This window comes from Eschrichtius robustus, chromosome 10 (assembly GCF_028021215.1).
Source record: "Eschrichtius robustus isolate mEscRob2 chromosome 10, mEscRob2.pri, whole genome shotgun sequence".
NCBI lineage: Eukaryota > Metazoa > Chordata > Mammalia > Artiodactyla > Eschrichtiidae > Eschrichtius > Eschrichtius robustus.
The window spans coordinates 70,288,400-70,312,919 of record NC_090833.1 but is presented as its reverse complement, the minus strand read 5'-3'; the positions used below and the strand labels follow the sequence as shown (position 1 = coordinate 70,312,919).

General features: G+C 40.4%; 2 protein-coding genes across 2 annotated transcripts; one reads left to right on the top strand and one right to left on the bottom strand.

Annotated features, from left to right (window-relative positions):
- Window positions 1-1,337: 1,337 nt before the first annotated feature.
- On the top strand, window positions 1,338-1,898 carry IFNB1 (interferon beta 1). Its single transcript, XM_068553213.1, has one exon. The coding sequence runs from the start codon at window positions 1,338-1,340 to the stop codon at window positions 1,896-1,898; it is 561 nt and encodes a 186-aa protein (XP_068409314.1).
- Window positions 1,899-11,689: 9,791 nt separating this feature from the next.
- Window positions 11,690-22,997, bottom strand: LOC137770954 (heterogeneous nuclear ribonucleoprotein U-like protein 2). The gene is given in 6 exon segments (XM_068553993.1): window positions 11,690-12,067; window positions 20,931-20,962; window positions 21,335-21,412; window positions 21,415-22,251; window positions 22,254-22,419; window positions 22,971-22,997. Coding segments are annotated over 6 exon segments (1,518 nt in total).
- Between the last annotated feature and the right edge of the window lie 1,523 nt (window positions 22,998-24,520).

Sequence of the window (24,520 nt, the reverse complement as noted above, 5' to 3'; positions counted from 1 at the left end):
TACCCCTCCTCTGTAACACTTGTTACCATTGCATTTTTAGTTTTGTGTATTTCTTTGATAAATGTTCTTGTCCGCTGCTTAACTGTATGATCCATGAGAGTGAGGATTACAATCTGCAGCAGCTCATGCTACAGTTGCCCACAGTGTGGATTTAGTAAATTCAGGCTGAAAGATAATGCAAGGTTTCCTGAAAACTGGAAGTTATTACTTTAAATATCATAATTATTATAACTTATTTTTGTCTTGAAATCTTTAAAAATGTACTCTACATCTCCCTGTCTATATAAGCAGGACAAAAAAATCATAATTTGATTCTTTTTACTGAGTCCTCTCTTATCAAAATCACTTACTAAACTCGAATTCAAAAATGGTCTCAGAAATATTGAGCTAGAACAACTTGTCTCAATAGTAAAATCCCCTGATTACTTGATTGTTTTCCTCTATTTTCCTTCTGGACCTCCTTTTAATATGAGGTATATATTTGCATGCAAATAGAAAATCAGACATTTAGATTATTAGAAGTATGTACAAAAAATACATTGGCCCTCAATAATGGTCACAAAGGCCCCCTAAAGAGGAACCATGGACTTTTATGCATGGCCCATGTAACATTCATTTTGCCTGCTTAGAGATATTACTTAATTTCTAGTTTTCAGTTATATTCTGGATAGCTGAGATTGCCAGATAAAGCAATAAATTAAGGCTGAAAAAGTTATGTGATGTCTCGCTGCTTATGGTTAAGGCCCTACAAATAAAATTCAGATCAACTTAGTCTGACATCATTCTATTTTAGATAGAAGAAAAATAGGTGTCTTTTTAAAAATAGTAAACTGCATGTATTTATTGATTTGTAATAGTGTATTGGGAATTAAACCTAATTCTTAGGAAAGAGAAAACTCTCTTACAAAGACCGCCTCCCAAATCTCAAAATATGCAAAAAGAAAAAGAAAATCCTTTCCAAATGAAAGAACCCTGTAATAGTCAAGTTCAAAATGATTTGGCTTATTTTTTTCTTTAGCATTTAGCAATTCACTGAAACTTTACAAAACATTAGAAATCCTCACTGTTTGTATATATTTTCCCCCCTAATATATATAAAAGAAAATAACAAGGAGCTTAAAGAAAAAGAATTTTAGAGACAACTAATAAGTTAAGTGACATAGGAAAACTGAAAGGGAGAACTGAAAGTGGGAAATTCCTCTCCAACAGAAAGAGTGGAGGGCCGTCCTGTATAAGTAGTCCACACTCATGGAGAAAGGACATTCACACTGCAAACTCTTGAAGACTTGGCTTCAGCATCTAGTAGTAGACCAGGTAACGCTGTTCCTGTTTTCATCATGACCCACAGGTGCATCCTCCAAATTGCTCTCCTGTTGTGTTTCTCCACCACAGCTCTTTCCATGAGCTACAGATTGCTTCGATTCCAACAAAGGAGCAGCAATTTGGCATGTCAGAAACTCCTGTGGCAGTTACCTGGAACGCCTCAACATTGCCTCGAGGACAGGATGGACTTCGAGGTCCCTGAGGAGATTAAGCAACCACAGCAGTTCCAGAAGGAAGACGCTGTATTGGTCATCTATGAGATGCTCCAGCAGATCTTTGGTATTCTCAGAAGAAATTTCTCTAGCACCGGCTGGACTGAGACCATCACTGAGAACCTCCTTGTGGAAGTCTATGGGCAGATGGATCGTCTGGAGACAATCCTGGAGGAAATAATGGAGAAGGAAAATTTCACCGGGGTATACATGACCATTCTTCACCTGAAGAAATATTACTTGCAGATCGTGCAGTACCTGAAGTCCAAGGAGTACAGCAACTGTGCCTGGACAGTAGTGCGAGTGGAAATCCTCAGGAACTTTTCCTTCCTTAACCGCCTTACAGATTACCTCCACAATTGAAGATCTCCCCCCTGTGGCTCTGGGAACGGACAATGCTTCCAATGATGTCAGGCTCTTCAACCAGCAGAGGTTCTTTAAGTAACTGACGGGCAATGCACTGGATTTGAAAGGACAGTTAAAGACTTTAAGCTTTTTTAAAATTAATTTATACATTATTTATTTATTTAAACTTTTACCATGGGAAATAAACTTTTTATGAAACAAAAGTCAACATGGCAGCTTTCATTTCAATTTGATTTATGTAACCATCATATTAAAAATTGCAGAGCACCTAGGAGATGTTCTTTGTAAAATGAGCCTGCAGAATAGTAGAATTTCGGAGCCCTGCCTTTAAGGAATTTGAAATACAAGGAAGCCACGTGGAATATACAAGGTAAAAGATGATAAGGGGATGGGATTTTAGGTGAAGAAATGTGGCCTGAGCCTCTACAGAATTAAAATGGGAGAGCCAAGTAAGTGACTGTGAAACTAGAAGCAGGGGTGCCTACTGCTTCTACACAGTACCCCAGGCTCTTTGGCCCTAAAGTTAGAATTTGACTGGCTGTCACGGTAACCAGGGGAATATTTCGGCTCTTGTGTTTGTCCTAAACTCATCCCTATTATCTGTGGGATGCTCTGCTTCCCTCCCCATGCCCCACAGGATTTTAAAATATTTACGTGCCCATCCCCCTCCTCTGGCCAAGCCTAAGAGTGAGAAGTCCCCGGCACTTCTGTGACACTGTTAAGTAGCAGTCCCTTTATTTTACTCTTCATGGTACAGCCAAGATGTATGGGTGTCTTAGGAGAGCTGGGGTCTCTGTCGGCTTCCAGGGTACAGACACCAGAGGGAGAAAGAACTCTGCCTGATACCCCTGCTGTCTGGCTAGGTTTTCTCCCCATTTTTTTTTTCAGAAAAGCAAGTCTGCTCCTGGTTCCCCCTTCCCTGTTCATACAGAATTCCAGGACTATCCTATCTGTTTTTTCCGCCGCTCTGCATCTCTGAAGCTACATACTCTCTAAAGTCAAATCCAAGACAGGTGCAGCAGATTAAGTTGTTTTAGGCCAAGTGAAAAACCAGGAAGCATGGGAGAAAGGGAAATTCAGGTGGGAGAGAGGGGGCACTCACTTACTCCAGGGCTTACCCTGAGAAAATAAATTTTCCCTAGGAGCTCTTTGGAACCTGGCCAGTGTGGCTGGGTTTCTGTCTTTGTAGTGAACCCTTTGGGAATCTGAATTTTTGATTGTTCCTGTCATTAGCAGCTACCATCCAGGCACTGAGCTGAGCTCCTACCTATGTAACTGGATTTAGTCCTCTTCACAAGCACCCCTCAGGTAGGCACAATTCCATTATTGCTTTTTACAGAAAACTAAGTCTCCAAGGGGTTTAGTAACTGCCCCCACTCATATAGCTAGTGAGTGGAGGTTAAAAAAGAATTACAAAGGGAAGAATCACATACAACATTATTTGTATCTAAGAGTTTTCTCCTAGAGCAGCACAGAAGTCTGTGTTCCCTTTAAGGGATTCAGCTTTGAGAAGAAATGTTAGTCAAAAGTTTCAGAGCAGACACTATCGTGCAGACAATGAACTCGGGGCTCCCCCTTCTGACTCAAGTTGGGTAAAACACCAGCTGTGGGACAGAGAAGTGCCATGCTGGTGGGTCTGCTGCTGTTGTCCTCCCAAGCCAGGCAAAGTCCTGTAAAATGATAACTTTCCCTCTCTCCCCAACTCCTCACAGTCTGAGACTCCACACCCCAGTTCTGCCAAAATCCCTTCCACAGCTGTGCTTCCTTTTGCCTAGGAGTCAAAAACAAGATCACTACATCAAAATGCAGAGTGAAAGGCATGCCTAGAGCAGCCAAGAGGATGCTAAAGAAGTTTGCCCGGTCTCCATTGTGAAAATGACTATACTACTCAAAGCAATTTACAGATTCAGTGCAATCCCTATCAAACTACCAATGGCATTTTTCACAGAACTAGAACAAAAAATTTCACAATTTGTATGGAAACACAAAAGACCCCAAATAGCCAAAGCAATCTTGAGAAAGAAAAATGGGGCTGGAGGAATCAGGCTCCCTGACTTCAGACTATACTACAAAGGTACAGTAATCAAGACAGTGTGGTACTGACACAAAAACAGAAATATAGATCAATGGATATATTTGGGTTTTCTATCCTATCAACAGGATAGAAAACCCAGAGATAAACCCACGCACATATGGTCACCTTATCTTTGATAAAGGAGGCAAGAATATACAATGGAGAAAAGATACCCTCTTCAATAAGTGGTGCTGGGAAAACTGGACAGCTACATGTAAAAGAATGAAGTTAGAACACTTCCTAACACCTTACACAAAAATAAACTCAAGATGGATCAGAGACCTAAATGTAAGGCCAGACACTATAAAACTCTTAGAGGAAAACATAGGCAGAACACTCTATGACATAAATCACAGCAAGATCCTTTTTGACCCACCTCCTAGAGAAAGGGAAATAAAAACAAAAATAAACAAATGGGGCCTAATGAAACTTAAAAGCTTTTGCACAGCAAAGGAAACCATAAACAAGACGAAAAGACAACCCTCAGAATGGGAGAAAATATTTGCAAATGAAGCAATTGACAAAGGATTAATCTCCAAAATATACAAGCAGCTCATGCAGCTCAATATCAAAAGAACAAACAACCCAATCCAAAACTGGGCAGAAGACCTAAATAGACATTTCTCCAAAGATATACAGATTGCCAACAAACACATGAAAGGATGCTCAACATCACTAATCATTAGAGAAATGCAAATCAAAACCACAATGAGGTATCACCTCACACCAGTCAGAATGGCCATCATCAAAAAATCTACACACAATAAATGCTGGAGAGGGTGTGGAGAAAAGGGAACCCTCTTGCACTGTTGGTGGGAATGTAAACTGATACAGCCACTATGGAGAACAGTATGGAGGTTCCTTAAAAAACTAAAAATAGAACTACCATACATCCCAGCAATCCCACTTCTGGACATATACCCTGAGAAAACCATAATTCAAAGAGTCATGCACCACAATGTTCATGGCAGCTCTATTTACAATAGCCAGGACATGGAAGCCACCTAAGTGTCCATCGACAGATGAATGGATAAAGAAGATGTGGCACATATATACAATGGAATATTACTCAGCCATAAAAAGAAACGAAATTGAGTTATTTGTAGTGAGGTGAATGGACCTAGAGTCTGTCATACAGAGTGAAGTAAGTCAGAAGGAGACAAACAAATACCGTACGCTAACACGTATATATGGAATCTAAAAAAAAAAATTGTTCTAATGAACCTAGGGGCAGGACAGGAATAAAGACGCAGACGTAGAGAATGGACTTGAGGACACTGGGAGGGGGAAGGATAAGCTGGGACGAAGTGAGAGAGTAGCATTGACATATATATACTACCAAATGTAAAATAGCTAGTGGGAAGCAGCCGCATAGCACAGGGAGATCAGCTCGGTGCTTTGTGACCACCTAGAGGGGTGGGAGAGGGAGGGTGGGAGTTAGATGCAAGAGGGAGGAGATATGGGGATATATGTGTATGTAGAGCTGATTCACTTTGTTATACAGCAGAAACTAACACACCATTGTAAAGCAATTATACTCCAATAAAGATGTTAAAAAAAATAAAAAGTAAAAAAATTTAAAAATTAAAAAAGAAGTTCACCCGGGCCGAACAGCTAAACTGGCCGAGAAAGTGAGAGGCTGGGGCAGCCCTGGAAAGGCCTCCTCTGTGTGTGTCCAGGGGACCAGAGGACAGAGGAGAGGCTTCTTCTGCAGAATTGTGAATAACTGTGCCACTGCTGAGCATTCTGGTCCATCCAGAATATCAAAAGTATGTTCATCATGGTATAGGATAAATGACAATTAATATTAATTCTAATAAGAATGACAGAGGTTAACCTAAAACCGCATGTTTGAGTATTTGCATATGTTGAACAACTATGCCACATATAAGGCAGCATATCTTCATAGATAGCTACATATGAGGAGTGAAGTGATTATTTGAGCTGGCACCAGAATACCTCCCTAGGAAAGCACTTGTTTAGAAAAATATCAAATGGGCCTCTTGAGATACAAGGTGAGATCTTGAGGTTGTGGGAATGGCAACACAAAAGACAGCACAACATCAATAGCATGTTTTTGTGTGTCTGTTTTTAAGGAGGAAAGAGAGAGAAACACAGCCGATGGTCTTGGAGCTCTGATGCTCCCTGGAATAAGGCAGCAGTGAAAAATTTCTGATGAGGGCAAACAAAGGACTTTTAAGAACAAGGATGTCTCACAGGCAACTTGAAACTATGTGCACTGATGTGATGAAATCCTGTCCTCCGTCTTCTTCAAACCTTCAGTAGAGGTGGCTACCCACACAAAGTCCCCATGTGTGCAGAAATCATAGCGTGTCCAGGGTTGAAATGATATGGGGAAACAAGCAGACAGTGGCTAGACGTCCATACGTGAACCACATCAGTGGGGACAGAAGGCAGAGCCATGACAACAGAGCCACTTCCCACCTCCACCCAACTACCTCCCAAGGAAATCGTGGAGAGGACATGGATTAGGGGGTCGAGCAGTTTTATCTACTCTTAAGCAGTTTGAAGGTCCTGGCGAACATCTTGGTTAACATAAATATTACGTAACTATTGCCTAACCATATGGACATGTAGATACAGGGTAATAGTGTACATTTGTATGGTATTTCTCGCACTTAACAAAGCTGGTATTTAGGAATTTTGGGTGTCATTAGGCAGTTTTAGGTCCTGAGATATATCTGATGAAGGAACTTGTTTATAAAATGCTCTAAAGAAAATGAAAAGAACATGCCACAGTCTGGGAGAAACTATTTACAAATCACATATCTGATAAAGGACTTGTGTCTAGAATATATTTAAAAATACTCTCAAAACTCAACAATAAGAAAATAACCCAATAAAAATGGGTGATATATTTGAATGAATACTGTACCAAAGAGATAGATGAATAGTAAATCAGTACCTGGAAACATGCAAGCCTTCTTCATAGGTTTTTTTTTTGTGTGCTTGTGTGTGGTTTAGATCAGATAATGAATGTGAAATGGTTTTTAATTACACAGGAGCCTATTTGATTACATGAGGACCTACCATAGCCACTACCCTTCCTGAGGGATGTCCAGCAGCCATGCTGGTCCAATTCTGTATGTGACACACTTGAGGTCTGTCCAGCAGAGAAGGCAATGCCCTCACTGATACGGACTTCTGGGTCGACTAGTCTAGTTATGAGACAGAGAGTCAACAGCTGGTAGTGGAGTCGGAAGGTGAAGGGCACCCAGAACCAGGTCTTGCTAATTGCAAACATTTTCTCTAAATCTGTTGTACCGATGCTTATTGAGCCTGAAAAAGAAATTGTTTTATGAATTTATCCTTTTTTTCTCAACGTTAATTGTTGCTTTATAAATATCAGTTTAATTGTCTAAAATCTCTTAGAATAGTTAGTTTAAAACAATCAGACTCTGAGATTGGACTAGAATTGCCAGCACAGAAATGTACTCTTAATTTAGCAGGACTACGTTAATCACTTAATTTGTTAATTGACTTGATGGATAGTACTCCAAAAACTTGTTCCCATCAAACAATTATCACCAAATCAGTAAATTTGGTTTCAGTTGGCATTCTGTTTCAAAATTTTTGCTTTACTTTATAATTCCCTGTGTAGGGTGTTCTTAGGAAACTCAAAATGCATTATTTAAATTATATCCCCCAACAATTAGCCTAGGAATAAGAAAAAAATGGAGTTCCCTTCAAAAGACCTTCTTAAGAAAATTAAAAGACCTGTTACAGACTGGGAGAATATATTTGTAAGTCACATATATGATAAAGGACTTAACAACTGTGCATAAAGAACTCTCAAAACTCAAAAATGGTAAAACGACCCAGTAAAAGACTTGAATACATTTCACCAAAGAAGATACACAGATGGCTAATAGGACAGGAAAAGATGATCAACATCATTAGGCATTAAGGAAATGCAAATTAAAGCCACAATGAGACACCACTGCATACTTACCAGAATGGCTAAAGACTGACCCTATCAATAATGGGTAAGGATGTAGAACAACTGAAACTCTCATACACTGCTTGTGGAAATAAACACTGTACAGTCACTTTGGAAAATCATTCTGCAGTTTCTAAAAAAGGTAAACATACACCTACCATACGACCCAGCCATTCCGCTCAGTTATTTACCCAAGAGAAAGGAAAGCATGTTTCTATGCATAGACTTGTATATGAATGTTTGTAGGAGCTTTACTTGTAATATACCCAAATTAGAAACAACTCAAATGCCCATCACAAATGAATGATTAAAAAATGATTGTAGTATATCCAGATAATGGAATACTATTTAGCAATAAAAAGGGATGAATCCTTGATAAACACAATGGCATGGATAAATCTCGAAATTATGCTGAGTATAAGAAGACAGACCAAAAAAAGGAGTACATTCTGTATTGTCCCATTCATACAAAATTCTAGAAGGGACAACTAGTTTATAATGACAGAAAGCAGATCAATGGTTACCTGAGGATGGGGGTGGTGGGAGTGAGGAACGAGATGGAGAGAGAAACTACAAAGGGACATGAGGAAACTTTTGGGGGGACATGGATATATTCTCTGTGTTGTTGTCGATGGTTTCAGGAGTGTACATATATGTCAAAACCAATCAAAGTGTTCACTTTAAATATGCAGTTTATTGGATGCTTCAGTTACGCTTCATTAAGTTCTTAAAAATATATAAGAAAACAAATAAAAAGTAAAATGGAGCCAAGGCATCATGTGTCCCTTTGTCAGAATCAACATACTTTGTTTGATGGCTTAAGATCTCTTAATAAGAGTCCAAGATAAGATTAAATCAATAGGCCCTCAGAAAGGAAAAATTATCTTACAGTCTAAGTTCAACATTGTCAACAGTTAGATTGTAAGAGGCTTTTATGTCACACTGCAATAGTCTTTCATATTTTAAAAGGTTGCCCAAGAAGTTGGTCAATATCCTCTCATGCTAAAACTCTGAAAAAAAAAGCCCAGAGCACTTTATAAATAGTATAAAATTTACCATTTTAACCATTTCTAAGTGTACATTTTTGTAGCAGTAGTACATTCACATAGTTGGGCAACCATCACCACAATTCAACTCCAGAGCTTTGTTATCTTCTCCAACTGAAACTCTGTACCCATTAAACACTAGTTCCCCATTTCTCCCTACTCCTACCCCTGGTAATCACCATTCTATTTTCTTTTTTTTTCACCATTCTATTTTCTGTCTCTATGAATTTGACTACTCTAGGTACCTCATATAAGTGGACTCATACAGTATTTATTCATTTGTGACTGACTTATTTCACTTAGTATACTGTCTTCAAGTTTCAGCCATGTTGTAGCATGTGTCAAAATTTCCTTCCTTTTTATGGATGAACAATATTCCATTGTATGTATATACCACATTTTGTTTATCCATTCCTCCACTGATGGACATCTGAGTTGCTTCCACCTTTTGGTTATTTTGATTAATACTGCTTTGAACACGGGTGTACAAATACCTGTTTGACTCCCAGGTATTTGTATTTTTTTCTAAATCTCTAATTGAATATGGTAACCTGAATTTGTTGCATTAGTTACCTTTTAGACCTCAGGAGCAAAGTGGCATGGGGGTAATTTACATAAAGACACGAGTTTAACCAGAAGTGGAATTGCTGGATCATATGGTAATTCCATATTTAATTTTTGAGGAATCATCAAGGTAACTATATTTAAGTTGTGTCTTTAAGATGCAAACATCTGCTATAATAGCATAATGCAAACACAACAATAATAGCTACATTTCTTAAGGACATACATTCTGCAAGGGACTCTGCTAAACGTGTTATAAATATATACCATCTTATTTAATCCTTCTGAGAGGATTCTTCCCTAGGAGGAAAGTATTACTGTATTCTTTCTACACGTAAGAAAACCAAGGCTCAGTAAGGTTAAGTAACTTGCCCAAGTCCACAGTTGGTAAGTACAGAGACATATTCGGAACCCGACACCATACTCTCAACTACCTGTAATCATCTACTACCTGTCAAACTGTTATTTTTATCCAACAACATAGCACTGATCTTGTGGTTTAAAGAGAGCACGAAGAGCTCTATGGCCCAGTGGCTCTAGCTCCTGGCTTTGCTCCAAATGCCTATGAGGACCTTCTGCAGAAGGGGCTGCTCTCTTCCCTCAAGAAGTTTGTTTCCCTTCCATCCCCACCCTTTCATAAAAGGACTTCCTCTCCCTTGCTCTAGGGAGATTAGTAGGAAATTCCCATCTGCTCCCTCGCCAGACTCTACAGAGACTATTTTCTCTTCAGGTTTTAGGAGGCAATTGTCTGAACCGTGAGTCATAGTTTTCCCTGGCAGGGCTGCATTTCCTTCTCTCGACCACTATGTTTTTATCCTTGTACCAGCAAGAAAGTCCTGTATGCAGTTTCCATTTCAAGTCTTACACCAGCTGCTTTCGTTATCTCATAGGAATGTCACAAAAAATGGCCTGTGTTATTTTTGGTTTTTTTTTTTTTAACATCTTTATTGGAGTACAATTGCTTTACAATGCTGTGTTAGTTTCTGCTTTATAACAAAGTGAATCAGTTATACATATACATATGTTCCCATATCTCTTCCCTCTTTGGCCTGTGTTGTTTAATGGAAATACACAACAAATTTCTCTTTCCTTTCACTTTTTAATTTCTTGGCTCCTTTTCTTTTTTATGAAAACCCAGAGGTAAAACAAACAGTTTTCAAAGCAGAAAATGACTTACTAATCCAGAAATGCAAGAAGTGGAAATCTGTGAATTTAAAAGTCCAAATATTAAAAAAAAAAAAAAAAGTTTGCTGTAGTGGAAAAAGCACAGGACATGGAGTTTTATAAACCTGAGAGCTAATGAGGGTTCTGACACTTTCTAGCTGTATGATCTTGGGCAAGTTATGCAAACTGGAGATAATCATACCTCAAACTCTTGAGAAATAAATGTCCAGAATGTATGACTTGGTTTAGCACAGGGCCTTGCCTGTGGAAGATGCCCAATGTATAACTTAATTAAACGTGAGTAAAAATTGTAGAAATTGCTTACATAAAATTAAGTGAGCTTAAGGAGCACCCTTCCCAAAATCTCATACAAAAAGCAAGTCCTTTGGGATATAAATGAGTGTCATTTTTACCGAAGTCATATTGACAGATATTGGAAAAGAATATTCAGCATCTCTGATTACAAACTGTAAATAAGACACTTCTAAAATTCCAACTTCAACATTCTATAAGTGGCCTCTGCAAGGTTATTTAAGAAACAAGACCAATTGTTTTACAAATCTTTGAAATGTCAAGAAAAAAGATGGGGGCTTCTCTGGTGGCGCAGTGGTTGAGAATCTGCCTGCCGATGCAGGGGACACGGGTTCAAGCCCTGGTCTGGGAAGATTCCACATGCCGTGGAGCAACTAGGCCCGTGAGCCACAACTACTGAGCCTGTGCGTCTGGAGCCTGTGCTCCGCAACAAGAGAGGCCACGATAGTGAGAGGCCCGCACACCGCGATAAGAGTGGCCCCCGCTTGCCGCAACTGGAGAAAGCCCTTGCACAGAAACGAAGACCCAACACAGCCAAAAATAAATAAATAAATAATTTAAAAAAAAAAAAAAAAGATGGGTAAAACAGATTGTAGGAAAGGGTGAACAGGAAGAAGAGTCAGTCTTTGTCCATCTCCTGTGATGGGCCTGAACTGTGCTCCGCTGTTTATATGTTACACTGGACATCTGTTGTGGCCTGCTTCGCATCTAGGACCACTGCTGACAGCTGTGGCATTGGGGCCGTGCCCAGCTCTGCGAATGGGCCTCTGACCCAAGCTGAGCCACTGAGAGCACTGGCATCTCCATGGCCACAGTGACTGGTCAGGACGAGCTGAGTGACACAAGCAGAGGCCATGAGAGTGACAAGCAGAACTCCGGCTGGAACGCTGAGGAAAAAGGAGTCTCTGTCTGTGGTAGCAGGCGCCTGGTTCAGTGTAAGCTTGGAACCAGGACTGCCACGGCCGGCTGCACAGCTTATGTTCTGCATACCTTTAGATGGTGCTCTTCTCTGGGGAGCCTGACATGTCCCACACTGGAAGAAATGCTGAGGAATAAAGCCAGAAAGGACAGCAGAAGGGAAAGATAGATGAAGACACATCCCTGAATATATTGTTTCAGCCATGCCTGAAGCCAGGTGAACTTCTAAAGTGTTTGTTATCTGAGCCTTGAAATAGGGTTATAGGGGACTGGAAAATAAACTAGAAACCCACCCACTCCCTCACTGACCTCTCCTGCCTTTGAAAGTAACCCATGTACACATTCCTTCACGCTAACTTTCGTGAAGGTCTGCAGGTAGGTCTGCCCATCCTTAGACGTGAGGAGAGGTACTTACCTGACTGCTTTTTTCCTTGTTCTTCCTGTGTGAGCTGCTGTTTACACACTAACCAAGGTCAGTGATTTATGAACCCTCCTACAACCTCACCACACCAGACACTGCTAAGCACTGGGCTTACATCGAGAAACAAGGTACAAATGTTATCCTCAAGAAGCTCATTTTCAAGGAAAGAAACAGATAAGTCTATGATGAAAAATGATAGCATGATGATAAATGTCATTTTAACATAATGAGCAGTTTCCTATAGAAGCCCAGATTTGTCTGTCTGATGATTTGAGCAGCCTTCACATAGAAAATATTTGAACTTGGATTTGAAGAGATTGTAACATTTAAAAATGAAAAGAATGGGAGAGAGAACATTTCAGAAAAGAGCGATCTGAACAAAAGAAGAGTCATGAAAACACGTGGCCTGTTCAGGGAATGTCATGAAGGACAGTGTAACAGGTATTGGGTAAGAGTGAGAAGGAAATGAAGCTGGAATTTAAGTTGGGATAGATGCTGAGGGCCTGGAGAGTCGGGTATTTAAGGAGAGGAGTGGCCTGGTCAGATCTCTTTAAGACAGGAGACTCTGTCACAGCTGGAAGGGGTGGATTAGAGCAGGTTGGGGATGGAGGTCAAGAGGCTACTGAGAGTGTGAGCACGAGGGGATGGTGGGCCTGAACTAGGACTGAGAAGAGGTCAGTTTATAGACACATATGATGGGAATTCAGTTCTGCATAATCCTCTCAGCCTTAATATGCTCTTTTCTCTTCATATTCACAACTTCATTCCAATGTTGCCATCATCACAGGGATTAATTTTTGAAATGAATGAAATTATAATTCTTAATCAGACTGAGAAACAACAGTTGGTGTTATTAATAAAACACCCCTATAACCCTAGAACCTCTTCTCAGCTCACCATAAAGCTAATGAGGGGTCTCTAAAGCAGGGACTATGGATGACAGGTTGGGCACAAGAAGTCATCTGAAGAGATTAACATCCTCTATATACATGCAAGGTATAAATCTATTTCTATACAAGACAGAGTATTGTTCCTGTCTGATTGCATTTCAATTGCTTTTCCTAGGAGCACCGAGAAGCCTTTCCCATTCAGTGGCAGGTATTGCCAAGCTTTCAACTAATGGGGTAGGTCATGTACCCTGCTCTCTGGCTCATCTAGTGAGGCTGTGACAGTTTTATTCAATGTCCCCTCTCTCACCTGCAGATGGCTATCTCTTAACCCTGGAGAAATTCAGACTTTGGTGGCAGGTTGTATTCGTTTGCTAAAGCTGCTGTACAAAGTACCACAAATTGGGTGGCTTAGAACAACAGAAATTTACTTTCTCAGTCTGGAGGCTAGAGGTTGGAAATCAAGGTGTTGGCAGGGTCTGTTCCTTCTGAGGGCTGTGAAAGAGAATCTGCCCTGTGCCTCTCTCCTAACTTCTCGTGGTTTGTAGGAATCTTTGGCATTCCTGGACTTCTGCGGCATCACCCTGATCTCGGTCTTCATCTCTATATGCTGAGAAATCTGTGTGCATGTCTGTAACCAAATTTTCACTTTTTATAAGGACAATTAGTCTTATTGGATTAGGGGCCCCACCTTATTCCAGTAAATGACTTCATTCCAACTTAGCTAATTATACCTGCAACAACCCTATTTCCAAATAAGTTCACATTCTCAGGTATTGGGGGTTAAGACTTCAGCATTTAAATTGGGGAGGGACATATTTCATAACATCATATAGGGGAAGATGAAATACCTCCTTGTCTTCTCCCCTAGGTACTTCTTTGTGTGGGGTGGAAGTTTATCGACTTTTCTGTCAGGTTTTGCCATGAAAGAGGGTCCCCTCTCCCACCTCAGCTTCCCCCAGCTGCAGTAGACAGGGGCACAGACAACTTCAACTTTCCTTGAAATACTGCTATGAAGCCAAGATGAAAACCAGTCAACTAAAAATGCCATAAAGATCTTCATAGTCTGTTAAAATCACCCCTTCCATCATATTTGTTGTAAACTTTATAAATAGTTTAAAAGACAAGAATATATTTGGGGAATAGGCCTCAGACCAATTGGACTCTGTGTGGATCTTAGCATCTGTTGAGGAAGGGGAGCCACACTCGGGGAGGGAGATAATATTCAATATTAGCTTCTTCCCCTGGGCTGCAACTTGAGCTCTCCTAAAATCCAACATAGTTGAATCCCATGGATTAATTTTCTACTGTACACCCTACCCCTGAAATGATAAATGTGGTCTGCATGAGAGATTCATTTTCTTTCTATTTACTTAACTTTGTTCTTACTTCTTAGGGCCTAATAACATTGGACTTATTAAGCCAAGAGTGCTCAGCCTCTCTGGGCTTCATTATAATGCTTTCTATGATGATCAACAAAGAAGTTTCCATTTTTAAATTGCTTCATCCTAAACCCTTGGTTTCACCCCAGGGTCAGTTGTCTTGGGGAGGCATGTGTGAAGGGGTGGTGGTGGACAATTTCATTCTGCGTCGCTATCTGTGTAGGACTTTTTGGGCACAAGTAAGAGCTTAAATATGGAAGGTGTTTTTTTTCTCTTTACAGACAATTACCATCTGTCTTCCCTTGCTGAAATATGGGAGCCTTTATTACAAAACACTGCAATCTTTATGCCAAGGTAGAATTTCATAAAATTTGCACAAAATCCCAGATAGCTCAATTACTCTCTTCTATGTCAGTAAAAACAACAGCATGTTTGGTTGGCCAAAAAGACAGAACTTAGCATGAAGCCACATCTCAAATGTATTTTTAGAAAGAAAAAAATGGACTGGACACGTCATATTCTGACTCCACGTGCAATAAAGTTTCTGTCTTTCATCATACAATTTCACAGATATTGTTGCCTGAACCCAGCCTCCAACTGGAAATCACTTTAGGTTTGGTGCCCCACACTGGACTTTTAGGCTGACTCTCACTTCCCATTCCCTGGTAGCTCAAGCAAATAAACACCACAGTGAAAAAGATGACAGGGACAGCATTCCATTTTTAGATGTCTTGTCACAGAGCACTGTTACCAGTTCCTAATGAACCTGTCTTCCCTCTTCTATCTTCCTTCCCTCTCTGATCATCACTTGGGAATAGAAAAACACAGGCAGCCCACAGGCTGAGTGATTGAGAGACACTGAGACAGTACCAAAAAGCCTTTTGAAGGTTCTGAGCAAGTGTGATGGACTATTAAGCAGTGATAACTTCCAAGGAGACATCATCTCACTCATCGGTAACACATTTTTCATCAACAAGTCTAAAAACTCTCCTGATTTTTTCTTCTTCCTTTCTTTTTCCTTTTGGTTTGCTGAAAGTGATAAATGGTAATAACTCAGAGAAAATAGTAGTGGAGGGAAGCAGTGGGAGAACAATTTGCAACTCTGATTTGTTGATCTTAATAAACTGCTGTCATTGATCAACTTGGAGAACACTGCCCCGGTGGAACCCATTGTCCAAATGCACCTGGCTGTGACACTAAGTGGTAACCTACCTGGTTGTGTGTGAAACACATTTTGCCTCCAATAGAGGATGGCCTATCAGTAACCTTGCCCACCATTAACTGACCAAAATAGGAGAAAATATATTTTCGTAGATTTTTCCCCAGGTCTGATCAGGCAGTAACAAGGTTTGCAGGTGCTCCAAAACAATGATCCTTAACTAATTGTAATATTATTTCCCTCCTGGCCAAAATAACTAACCATCTAGTTTTAATACCTTCTGCATATATCACATCTTTCTCAATACAGCATTTTAATTCCAAAAAATAGGCTCTCCAAAGAGCAGATTAGAGATCTGAGTACTAAAAACTTTAATAGTTTACTCTAAGTCAAGGGGTTAATAAGTAGCAGAGGCAAGATTCAAAGATATGCAAAACTGTAATAGGCTCAGACAATGGTTTTATTTAGTAATTCTTCATTTCTTAACAGGGAGATGGGGACTGTATTTAGTACACATTCCTATGAGGGACAACTGAGCATCCTTAACTTCCTGCACATTTCTTTATTCACTATTCATTCTATACATGTGAATTGGACAGCTTGTCATATGCAAGACATTCAAGACACCATGCCTGCCCTCGGGGAGCTCAGTCTCATTGGAGAAGACAGCTAGAAGGCAAGATAATAACCGTAGTCACAGAGCTATGAGAGAGTGGCTGAAGTGCAGAGAATGGAGATGAGTCCTTCTTGACACCCATGACTAGGTTCCCTATCTGGTGAAGCAAACAGAAGCCGCTTGAGCCTATGAATTTTAGTTCTATCACTCAAAGATTTCCCATTTTACCTGGTTTCCACCTCTCTTTAAAATTATAATTGAATGTAAAGGACTTTTCGTGCTGTTTTTTAATAGGTTTAAAGCAAAAAGTCTGGATTAAAATAAATATAAGGATATCTATATAACAATCCTTATATTTATGTCAGCACATAAATTATGTGACTTTGGACAAATTTCTTAATCTCTCTGAGGTTCAGCTTCATCAATTTAAAAATGGGCTAATGATATGATATCACTTATATGTGGAGTCTAAAATATGAGACAAATGAACTTCTTTATGAAACAGAAACAGACTCACAGACATAGAAAACAAACTTGTGGTTATCAAAGGGGAAAGCGGGGAGAGGGATAAATGAGGAGTTTGGGATTAGCAGATACAAGCTACTATATATAAGATAGATAAACAACAAGGTCCTACTGAATAGCACAGGGAACTATATTCAATATCCTGTAATAAACCATAATGGAAAAGAATATGAAAAAGAATATGTATATAAATGTGTATAGCTGCATCACTTTGCTGTACATCAGAAACTAATACAACATTATAAATCAACTATGCTTCAATTAAAAAAATAAATTAAAAATGGGCTAATGAAATGATCTATCTCTAAGATTTAAGGTATGAGATATTATATGTAAGTCCCTAGCACAATTCCTTATACACAGGAAGTGCCAGACAAATGTTAGCTATTGTTACCATTGGCTACATCGGCTACTCACCTCTACTCAAACACAGATTAAGCCTTAGTAAAAAGAAAATACATAAGACTGAAAAGAGGAAAGCTAAAGTTTTCATTAGCACACATGTCTCCATTATGTTAAATACAAGCCGACTTTCATGTTGATGATAAGCAGGAATGAAGGAACTGATGGAAAAAATAAGTTATTCTAAGATTAGAATTTCCTGGTACCATCAAAGGAATTCTTAACACGTAAGAACTTGAGAGTCATCTTTTCTTATCATTAGTAAAAAGAATTTGTTTTAAAATGTGTACCAGCAACCACAACTTAGAATGCTCTAATGAAATCAGCTCATTTCATAATAATAGTTTAACGATGATTTAATTACAGTGTTTATTTCAGTACATTCTTTAATGGAGAAAGAAATGGTTCCATTCAAAAGTCTTCCTCAATAAATTGCATTTAAACAGTCTTAATACTCACGCTCATACAAAGATTGCCTGTGATTTTAGATAGACAGTTTTTTTAAAAAGCAGCACTTGAAAGTGCTCTTGTAATTTAACCCCCAAATTCTGATTTTCAAATGGAGAGCAGGGGATTTACCAAATATGTGATGAAGAATCATGTTTTCATGTTCTTTCGTTTTGGCAGGAACTCTTGTTTCAATTGAAAACATTCCCTCACCATCACGGAAACCCAGAAGGCAATCATGAGTTAAGACCTGAAAAAAAAACTGAGAGAAAAGACTGGAACAACATGTGGTCGTCATTTTCAAGGCCACAGAGAGGGGAAGTGGTTTTCCACTGCTAGCTAAGCAAAGGCAGGCACACGTACCACATTAATGTGGAGGGTAGACAGTAAAAATACAAAGAGATGGAAGTTCCCCTTTCATTCATGGTGAAACAGGTGCTGACTTGCCCTGTAGTTAGGACTGCTTAGTTTAGGATCCTGATGTCATTTTGTATTTGAGGTAAAGGTTTTCTGTTTACATTTGTGGCCTCTTACAACCACTTGAAAGATATGGCCACCTCACTCACTTGGGCTCCTCTTCCATAAAGATGAAACTTCGTATGTCCCCAAGACCACAATTAGAAGTTTGATTGCAAATCACTACCCCTGAATTTTCAGCCTTACAAATTATTTTATCTGTCCATGTCTAGGAAGGAAGGAAGGAAGGAAGGAAAGAAGGAAGGAAGGAAGAAAGAAAGGAAGGAAAGAAAATAAAGTTATTAAAAATTTTTTTTAATTATTAAAAATAAAAAAAGTAAAAAGTAAAAAGAAAAGAAAGAAAGAAAGAAGAGAGCAACCAAAGCAAAAAACAAATCCACCAATGATAAGAAGCGCTAAAAACTATACTAAGAAGAAAAAAAAAAACGGACAGATAGAACACTAGGACAAATGGTAAAAGAAAAGCTACACAGACAAAATCACACAAAGTCCACTGCCTCGATTTTGGAATGTTTTGTTGTCTATTCAGGTATTCCACAGATGCAGGGTACATCAAGTTGATTGTGGAGATTTAATCTGCTGCTCCTGAGAGAAATTTCCCTTTCTCTTCTTTGTTCGCACAGCTCCCGGGGTTCAGCTTTGGATTTCGCCCTGCCTCTGCGTGTAGGTCACCTGAGGGCGTCTGTTCTTTACCCAGACAGGACGGGGTTAAAGGAGCAGCTGCTTCGGGGGCTCTGGCTCACTCAGGCCTGGGGGAGGGAGGGGTACAGAGAAGGCGGGGCGAGCCTGTGGCGGCAGAGGCCGGCGTGACGTTGCAGTAGCCTGAGGCGCGCCGTGTGTTCTCCCGGGGAAGTTGTCCCTGGATCACAGGACGCTGGCAGTGGCGGGCTGCACAGGCTCCTGGGAGGGGAGGTGTGGAGAGTGACCTGTGCTTGCACACAGGTTTCTTGGTGGTGGCAGCAGCAGCCTTAGCGTTTCATGCCCGTCTCTGGGGTCCGCGCTGATAGCCGTGGCTCGCGCCCGTCTCTGGAGCTCATTTAGGCGGTGCTCTGAATCCCCTCTCCTCGGGCACCCCAAAACAATGGTCTCTTGCCTCTTAGGCAGGTCCAGACTTTTTCCCGGACTCCCTCCCGGTTAGCTGTGGCGCACTAGCCCCTTTAGGCTGTGTTCACGCCGCCAACCCCAGTCCTCTCCCTGGGATCCGACCGAAGCTGAGCCTCAGCTCCCAGCCCCGCCCACCCCAGCGGGTGAGCAGACAAGCCTCTCGGGCTGGTGAGTGCTGGTCGGCACCGATCCTCTGTGCGGGAATCTCTACGATTTGCCCTCTGCACCCCTGTGGCTGCGCTCTCCTCCGTGGCTCCGAAGCTTCCCCCCTCCGCCACCCCCTGTGTCCGCCAGTCAAGGGGCTTCCTAGTGTGTGGAAACTTTTCCTCCTTCACAGCTCCCTCCCACTGGTGCAGGTCTCGTCCCTATTGTTTTGTCTCTGTTTTTTCTTTTTTCTTTTGCCCTACCCAGGTACGTGGGGGAGTTTCTTGCCTTTTGGGAAGTCTGAGGTCTTCTGCCAGCGTTCTGTAGGAATAGGTGTTCTGTAGGAGTTGTTCCACATGTAGATATATTTCTGATGTATTTGTGGGGAGGAAGGTGATCTCCACGTCTTACTCCTCCACCATCTTGAAGGTCTCCCCCAATTTAGTATTTTTATAACTTTCTTCAAAGGGTAATCTTCCAACTGCTTCATTTGACAGAGAAAATAGTTATCTTAAATGATCTTTATGATAACCTCACAATGCAGAAGGAAGCTGATAGTAGGGCTATCAACTGATAAAAGAAGATTGTGACCATGATGACAAAATTGGCAATTTCTGTTCTCAATAAGTCCTAAACTTAATCTGGACAGGAACACACCTTCCACCCTAGCCATCATCCCAATCCTGAGCATGCCTTCCGTCTATTCTGGACATTACACGGGATTTCATAGGAGAAGGAGAACAAAGGAAAGCATTGGGATAAAGATGATGGCAGATAAGGAGAAGTGAGGGAAAGGGAGAAAGGTGGGGCAGGACTTCCTGAGATGCACTCCTACCAGACCCGACGCACTGACAGGTACAGAAAGTCCTCCCCCTTCTTAGACTTCCTGCTCTCCACCTAAGCCCAGCAATGATAAATAATAAATCACTGATGTGTATTCATTCAGTGTTGTCTTCAAGTCTATGTGAGGCTTGGGGCCACATTCTCAATATCAGTTTATTCAGGGAAATTTGGACACAGACACACAGAGAAGCAGGCCATGTGAAGGCGGACGCAGAGAGTGGAGCGATGTACCTACAAGTCAAGGATTGCCAGGAGCCACCAGAAGTTTGGAGGAGGTAAGGAAGGAGCCTTCTCTACAGTCTTCAGATAGAACATGGTCCTGCCAACACTTCGATTCTGGATTTCTAGCCCCCAGAACTGTGAGACAAAACATTTCTGTTGTTTCAAGTCACCTAGTTTGTGGTACTTTGTTACGGCCCTAGGAAAGGACTACAGTCACCTTGGTTCTCACGGCTCAGTGACCACACACTGACTCAGATCATCTCATGGCCAGTGGTGGCCTCCCTTCAATTGTGAACTTCTCCCACAGTCTGTGGTCTCCCCTATTCCCACAATCAGTTTTCTCTTTGTTCATCTCTCTCACTACGCTAAGAGAGCCAATGCATCTTCCTGACCCTGTTGAGTGAAGAGAGAAAGAGCTTCTCAGAAAAGTTCACTCCTCAGAAATGGTACCCCTGGGAGTAGCCATTTGGTTTTCGTGATCTCTTAGCGCTTCCACCTTTCAAAAGTTCTGTTGCTAAATGAAGAGTTCACATCTCTCCTGTGTATACATCAAAAGCTGTGTGTGTCCTCAGAAACATCTCTTGGCACTTTTTTTTTTTTTTAACCATTCACTCTGCTCATTCATTAATCTTCAAGTGATCACACCCATTAATTTATTCCACAGATTTACACTTTACATGTGGAGAATCCTCCAGGTGCTAAGAGGCCCTAGTGAGGTGTGCATGGACCAAGGACAGGACCCCTAACTTGTAGAGTTTAGCCCACCTTTCATCTCCAGCATTATAGACTCAGGCACATCGTCTCTCTCCACTTCCTTCCTCAGCTGCAGCCTCTTCTTCCAGGGACGACCACCACCACTTTCCGAGAGAAAGTCTTGAACAGCAATAGCTTCCGCCATTGGCCAGAGTTGTACACGTTACACTGATCAAGAATGAAGTTCCTCTTTGTCCGGGAAGCAATCTGGACCAGCTTACTAAGGCACTGGGAGGCTTGCTGAACTAAAAGTTCTCGGCTTTTGGGGTCCATCTGTGGCTCCTCGAGCCCCTTCATCCTCATTTGATTGAGCACAGTCTCAGCTCCCAGGACACTGTATCTTTTCTCAGGGTTTTCTTTTACGTATTTCAGTGCCCACTGGGTCTTTCCAGATGCAGGCAATCCCACCATCAGAATCACCTCACACTCGTCTATGGTCTTGGGAGGGACCGCAGTGCACACGCGCTCCTGCACAGGCACGGCATGGATGAACACAAACTCTTCCGGCGGTGGGAAGAAGGGCTCCTCCTTCTGACCAAAATTTAATTCTACAACACAATTTTTGCAGAGGACATGGGGTAGGAGGGGCCGGTCAGCCAGGGATTCCTTGTTGATACGGAATGCCATACCAAGGTCTTCTCCATTCTTGGAAAAGGAAAGTTCTACTTCTTCAGCCTCAAAATTAGCAAAGCAGCCAATGACATCATTCTCCCCAAAAGTCTGGCCAAATTCCTCAAACTGCCCATTCTCTGCCTTGAGTCCTCGTCCATTGAAACCGTAAGAGAATCCATCCTCACCAAGCTGTGGATGGGAAAAATCAACAGACCATCCAACTCGAAGGAGAGAAACCTCTGTGCAGCCTTCTTTCATTGGGAGATTCTGGGTTACCTTGGCCTCAAAACAGACTTTCCCCTTTGTCACTCCATAAGACTTCTTGCCCCAGACCAAAGCGTGGGGAACTTCTCTGAGAAAAGCGGCTGCCCTCCATAGCGGTCTTTGCTCACCTGAAAATGGAGATCTGAGGTATACGTGTCCGGGTTCACAAGAGTCTGATCCTCTTCCTCATCTTTTGCCTCTTCATCACACAGAAGTGAAATCTAGACTTGAACCCGGGTCTTCTGACTGAAAATTCCTTGCTCCCTGAAACTGTTTCTTTCTGTTTCTGAGCATAGTTAAAACAACAACAACAACAAAAAAAAAAAACCCCAGCCATTTAAAAACACCTTGAGGGAGTTTGGGATTAGCAGATGCAAACTATTACACGTAACATGGATAAACAACAAGGTTCTATTGTATAGCACAGGGAACTATATTCAATATATTGGGATAAACCATAATGGAAAAGAATATAAAAAAGAATGTGTATATCTGAGTCACTGCTGTACAGCAGAAGTTAACACAACATTGTAAATCAACTATATTTCAATAAAAAAATTTTTAGAAACACCTTCAGGATGGAGAATGTGTCTTTTTGTCTTTAAATTCATCCAGTCTCCCAAACAGCCAATAAGAGCTCACATAGCACAAGGTCAAGCACAATATATTTTGATAAACAAACACTAATTCTGTGGAAAGTATACACAAGCAGCAAAATGAAAGTATCAAACCAACGCATGAATAAAGAAGTACGAACATTGACATCACTTACAGCTGATGGCTTTTCTAGGGACAGCATTTATAGAAAATATGTATTTGAGATACAGAATAAATTGTGAGTTTATAGAATATCAGAACCAGATCATGGAGATCTCTATGATCTTCTTATCTAATCCCCCTCAACTAACAGAATAGCCAACATTGAGAAGGCAATATGGAATAAAATAATCTGAGAAGAAAGACCTTTGTTTTTCCGAAATTCATTTTTCAAGGAAGGAATCTTTCTGGTCAGTTTTCTTTTGGGATCAGCATTTCCTACCATTATTAAGCTACATAAATGCACAATATGACCTATGCTCATCTATTTAAGAATCCAGTAAAATTCAATAATTTTTAGATGAATTAATAAGTGTTTAGATTGTTTATTTTGACTTTATCTCTTTTGTTTTGTAATTTCTTTATTCAAAAAATGATGACAAAAGATGTTGCCGTTTTGTTTCTTGACTCTGTGTACATATGATACAGTCAAAAAGTCTTAAATTTTTAAAGCCTAATTCATTTTTAAAATCTCTTACCTTAGACTATCAAAAAGCAACCCTGCCTTTAAAGTGATTTGGATATAATGGAAACAAAAATAATTTTATCTAAAGAGATCAATATAAAAATGATCTTGAAAGTATTTATATTTGTGACCCAAATAATGTTTCCATCATTATAAAACTAAATCTGATCTCAAAAATTACCATATTAAGTTGTTTTTCTGTGGGTGACTCCTCTAAGTAGTTTGTAAAATGAATTATTCTAAGAAAAGCAGTTTTCAGTAATCATAGACAATGGCATGGAACAAGAATAAATAGAAATGAAAATTGTATGTGAATTTAAATAAAACCTTAACTGTATATAACAGGAATAACAGTTTGGAATTATACTAATGTGACTTTCTCTTTTGCATTTCTTTGTATGTCACTTTCCTCCTAGCCTGCTAGAGGCATCCTTTTGCCTTAGGAGATTTGGGCTGGTTGTAGGAAGGCTGCAAAGGGATGGATTGAGTTCCCTCTCAGCCTTGATATGGTGGGTCTCTTTAATTTTGGCCATTCTCATAGGTGTGTAATGATATCTCATTGTGGTTTTAATTTGCATTAAATGTATACATATATCCCCATATCTCCTCCCTTTAAAAAAAAAAAAAAAGACAGTTCCCACCCACCTCATATGGTTGCTCTGAGGATTAAGTGAGAGAACTCATAGAAAGTACTGTAAAACACATGTAGCTTATAATCAACAATATAATCATGTGAACTAAGAGATTTTATAATGGCGCCTGCATGGTTGAATGAACCAATTACACACTTAAACACATTTGTCTTGGAATAAGACAGAGGATAGATTGGGGAATAATGATGACCAAGAAGTCCAGGGTTTGGTCTTCTAAATGGAGTCGCAAAGGGGGAAGACATTTAAAGGATGAATAGTTAAAGTTCTAGCAGAGAAGTAAAAGCAATGCTTTGGATCAGCTGGAAAAGAGTGGTAATAGAGGCTGAGAGCATGTCCAGGCGAAGATTACAATACATGACTATTTATGATTAATGCCCAAGTAAGATA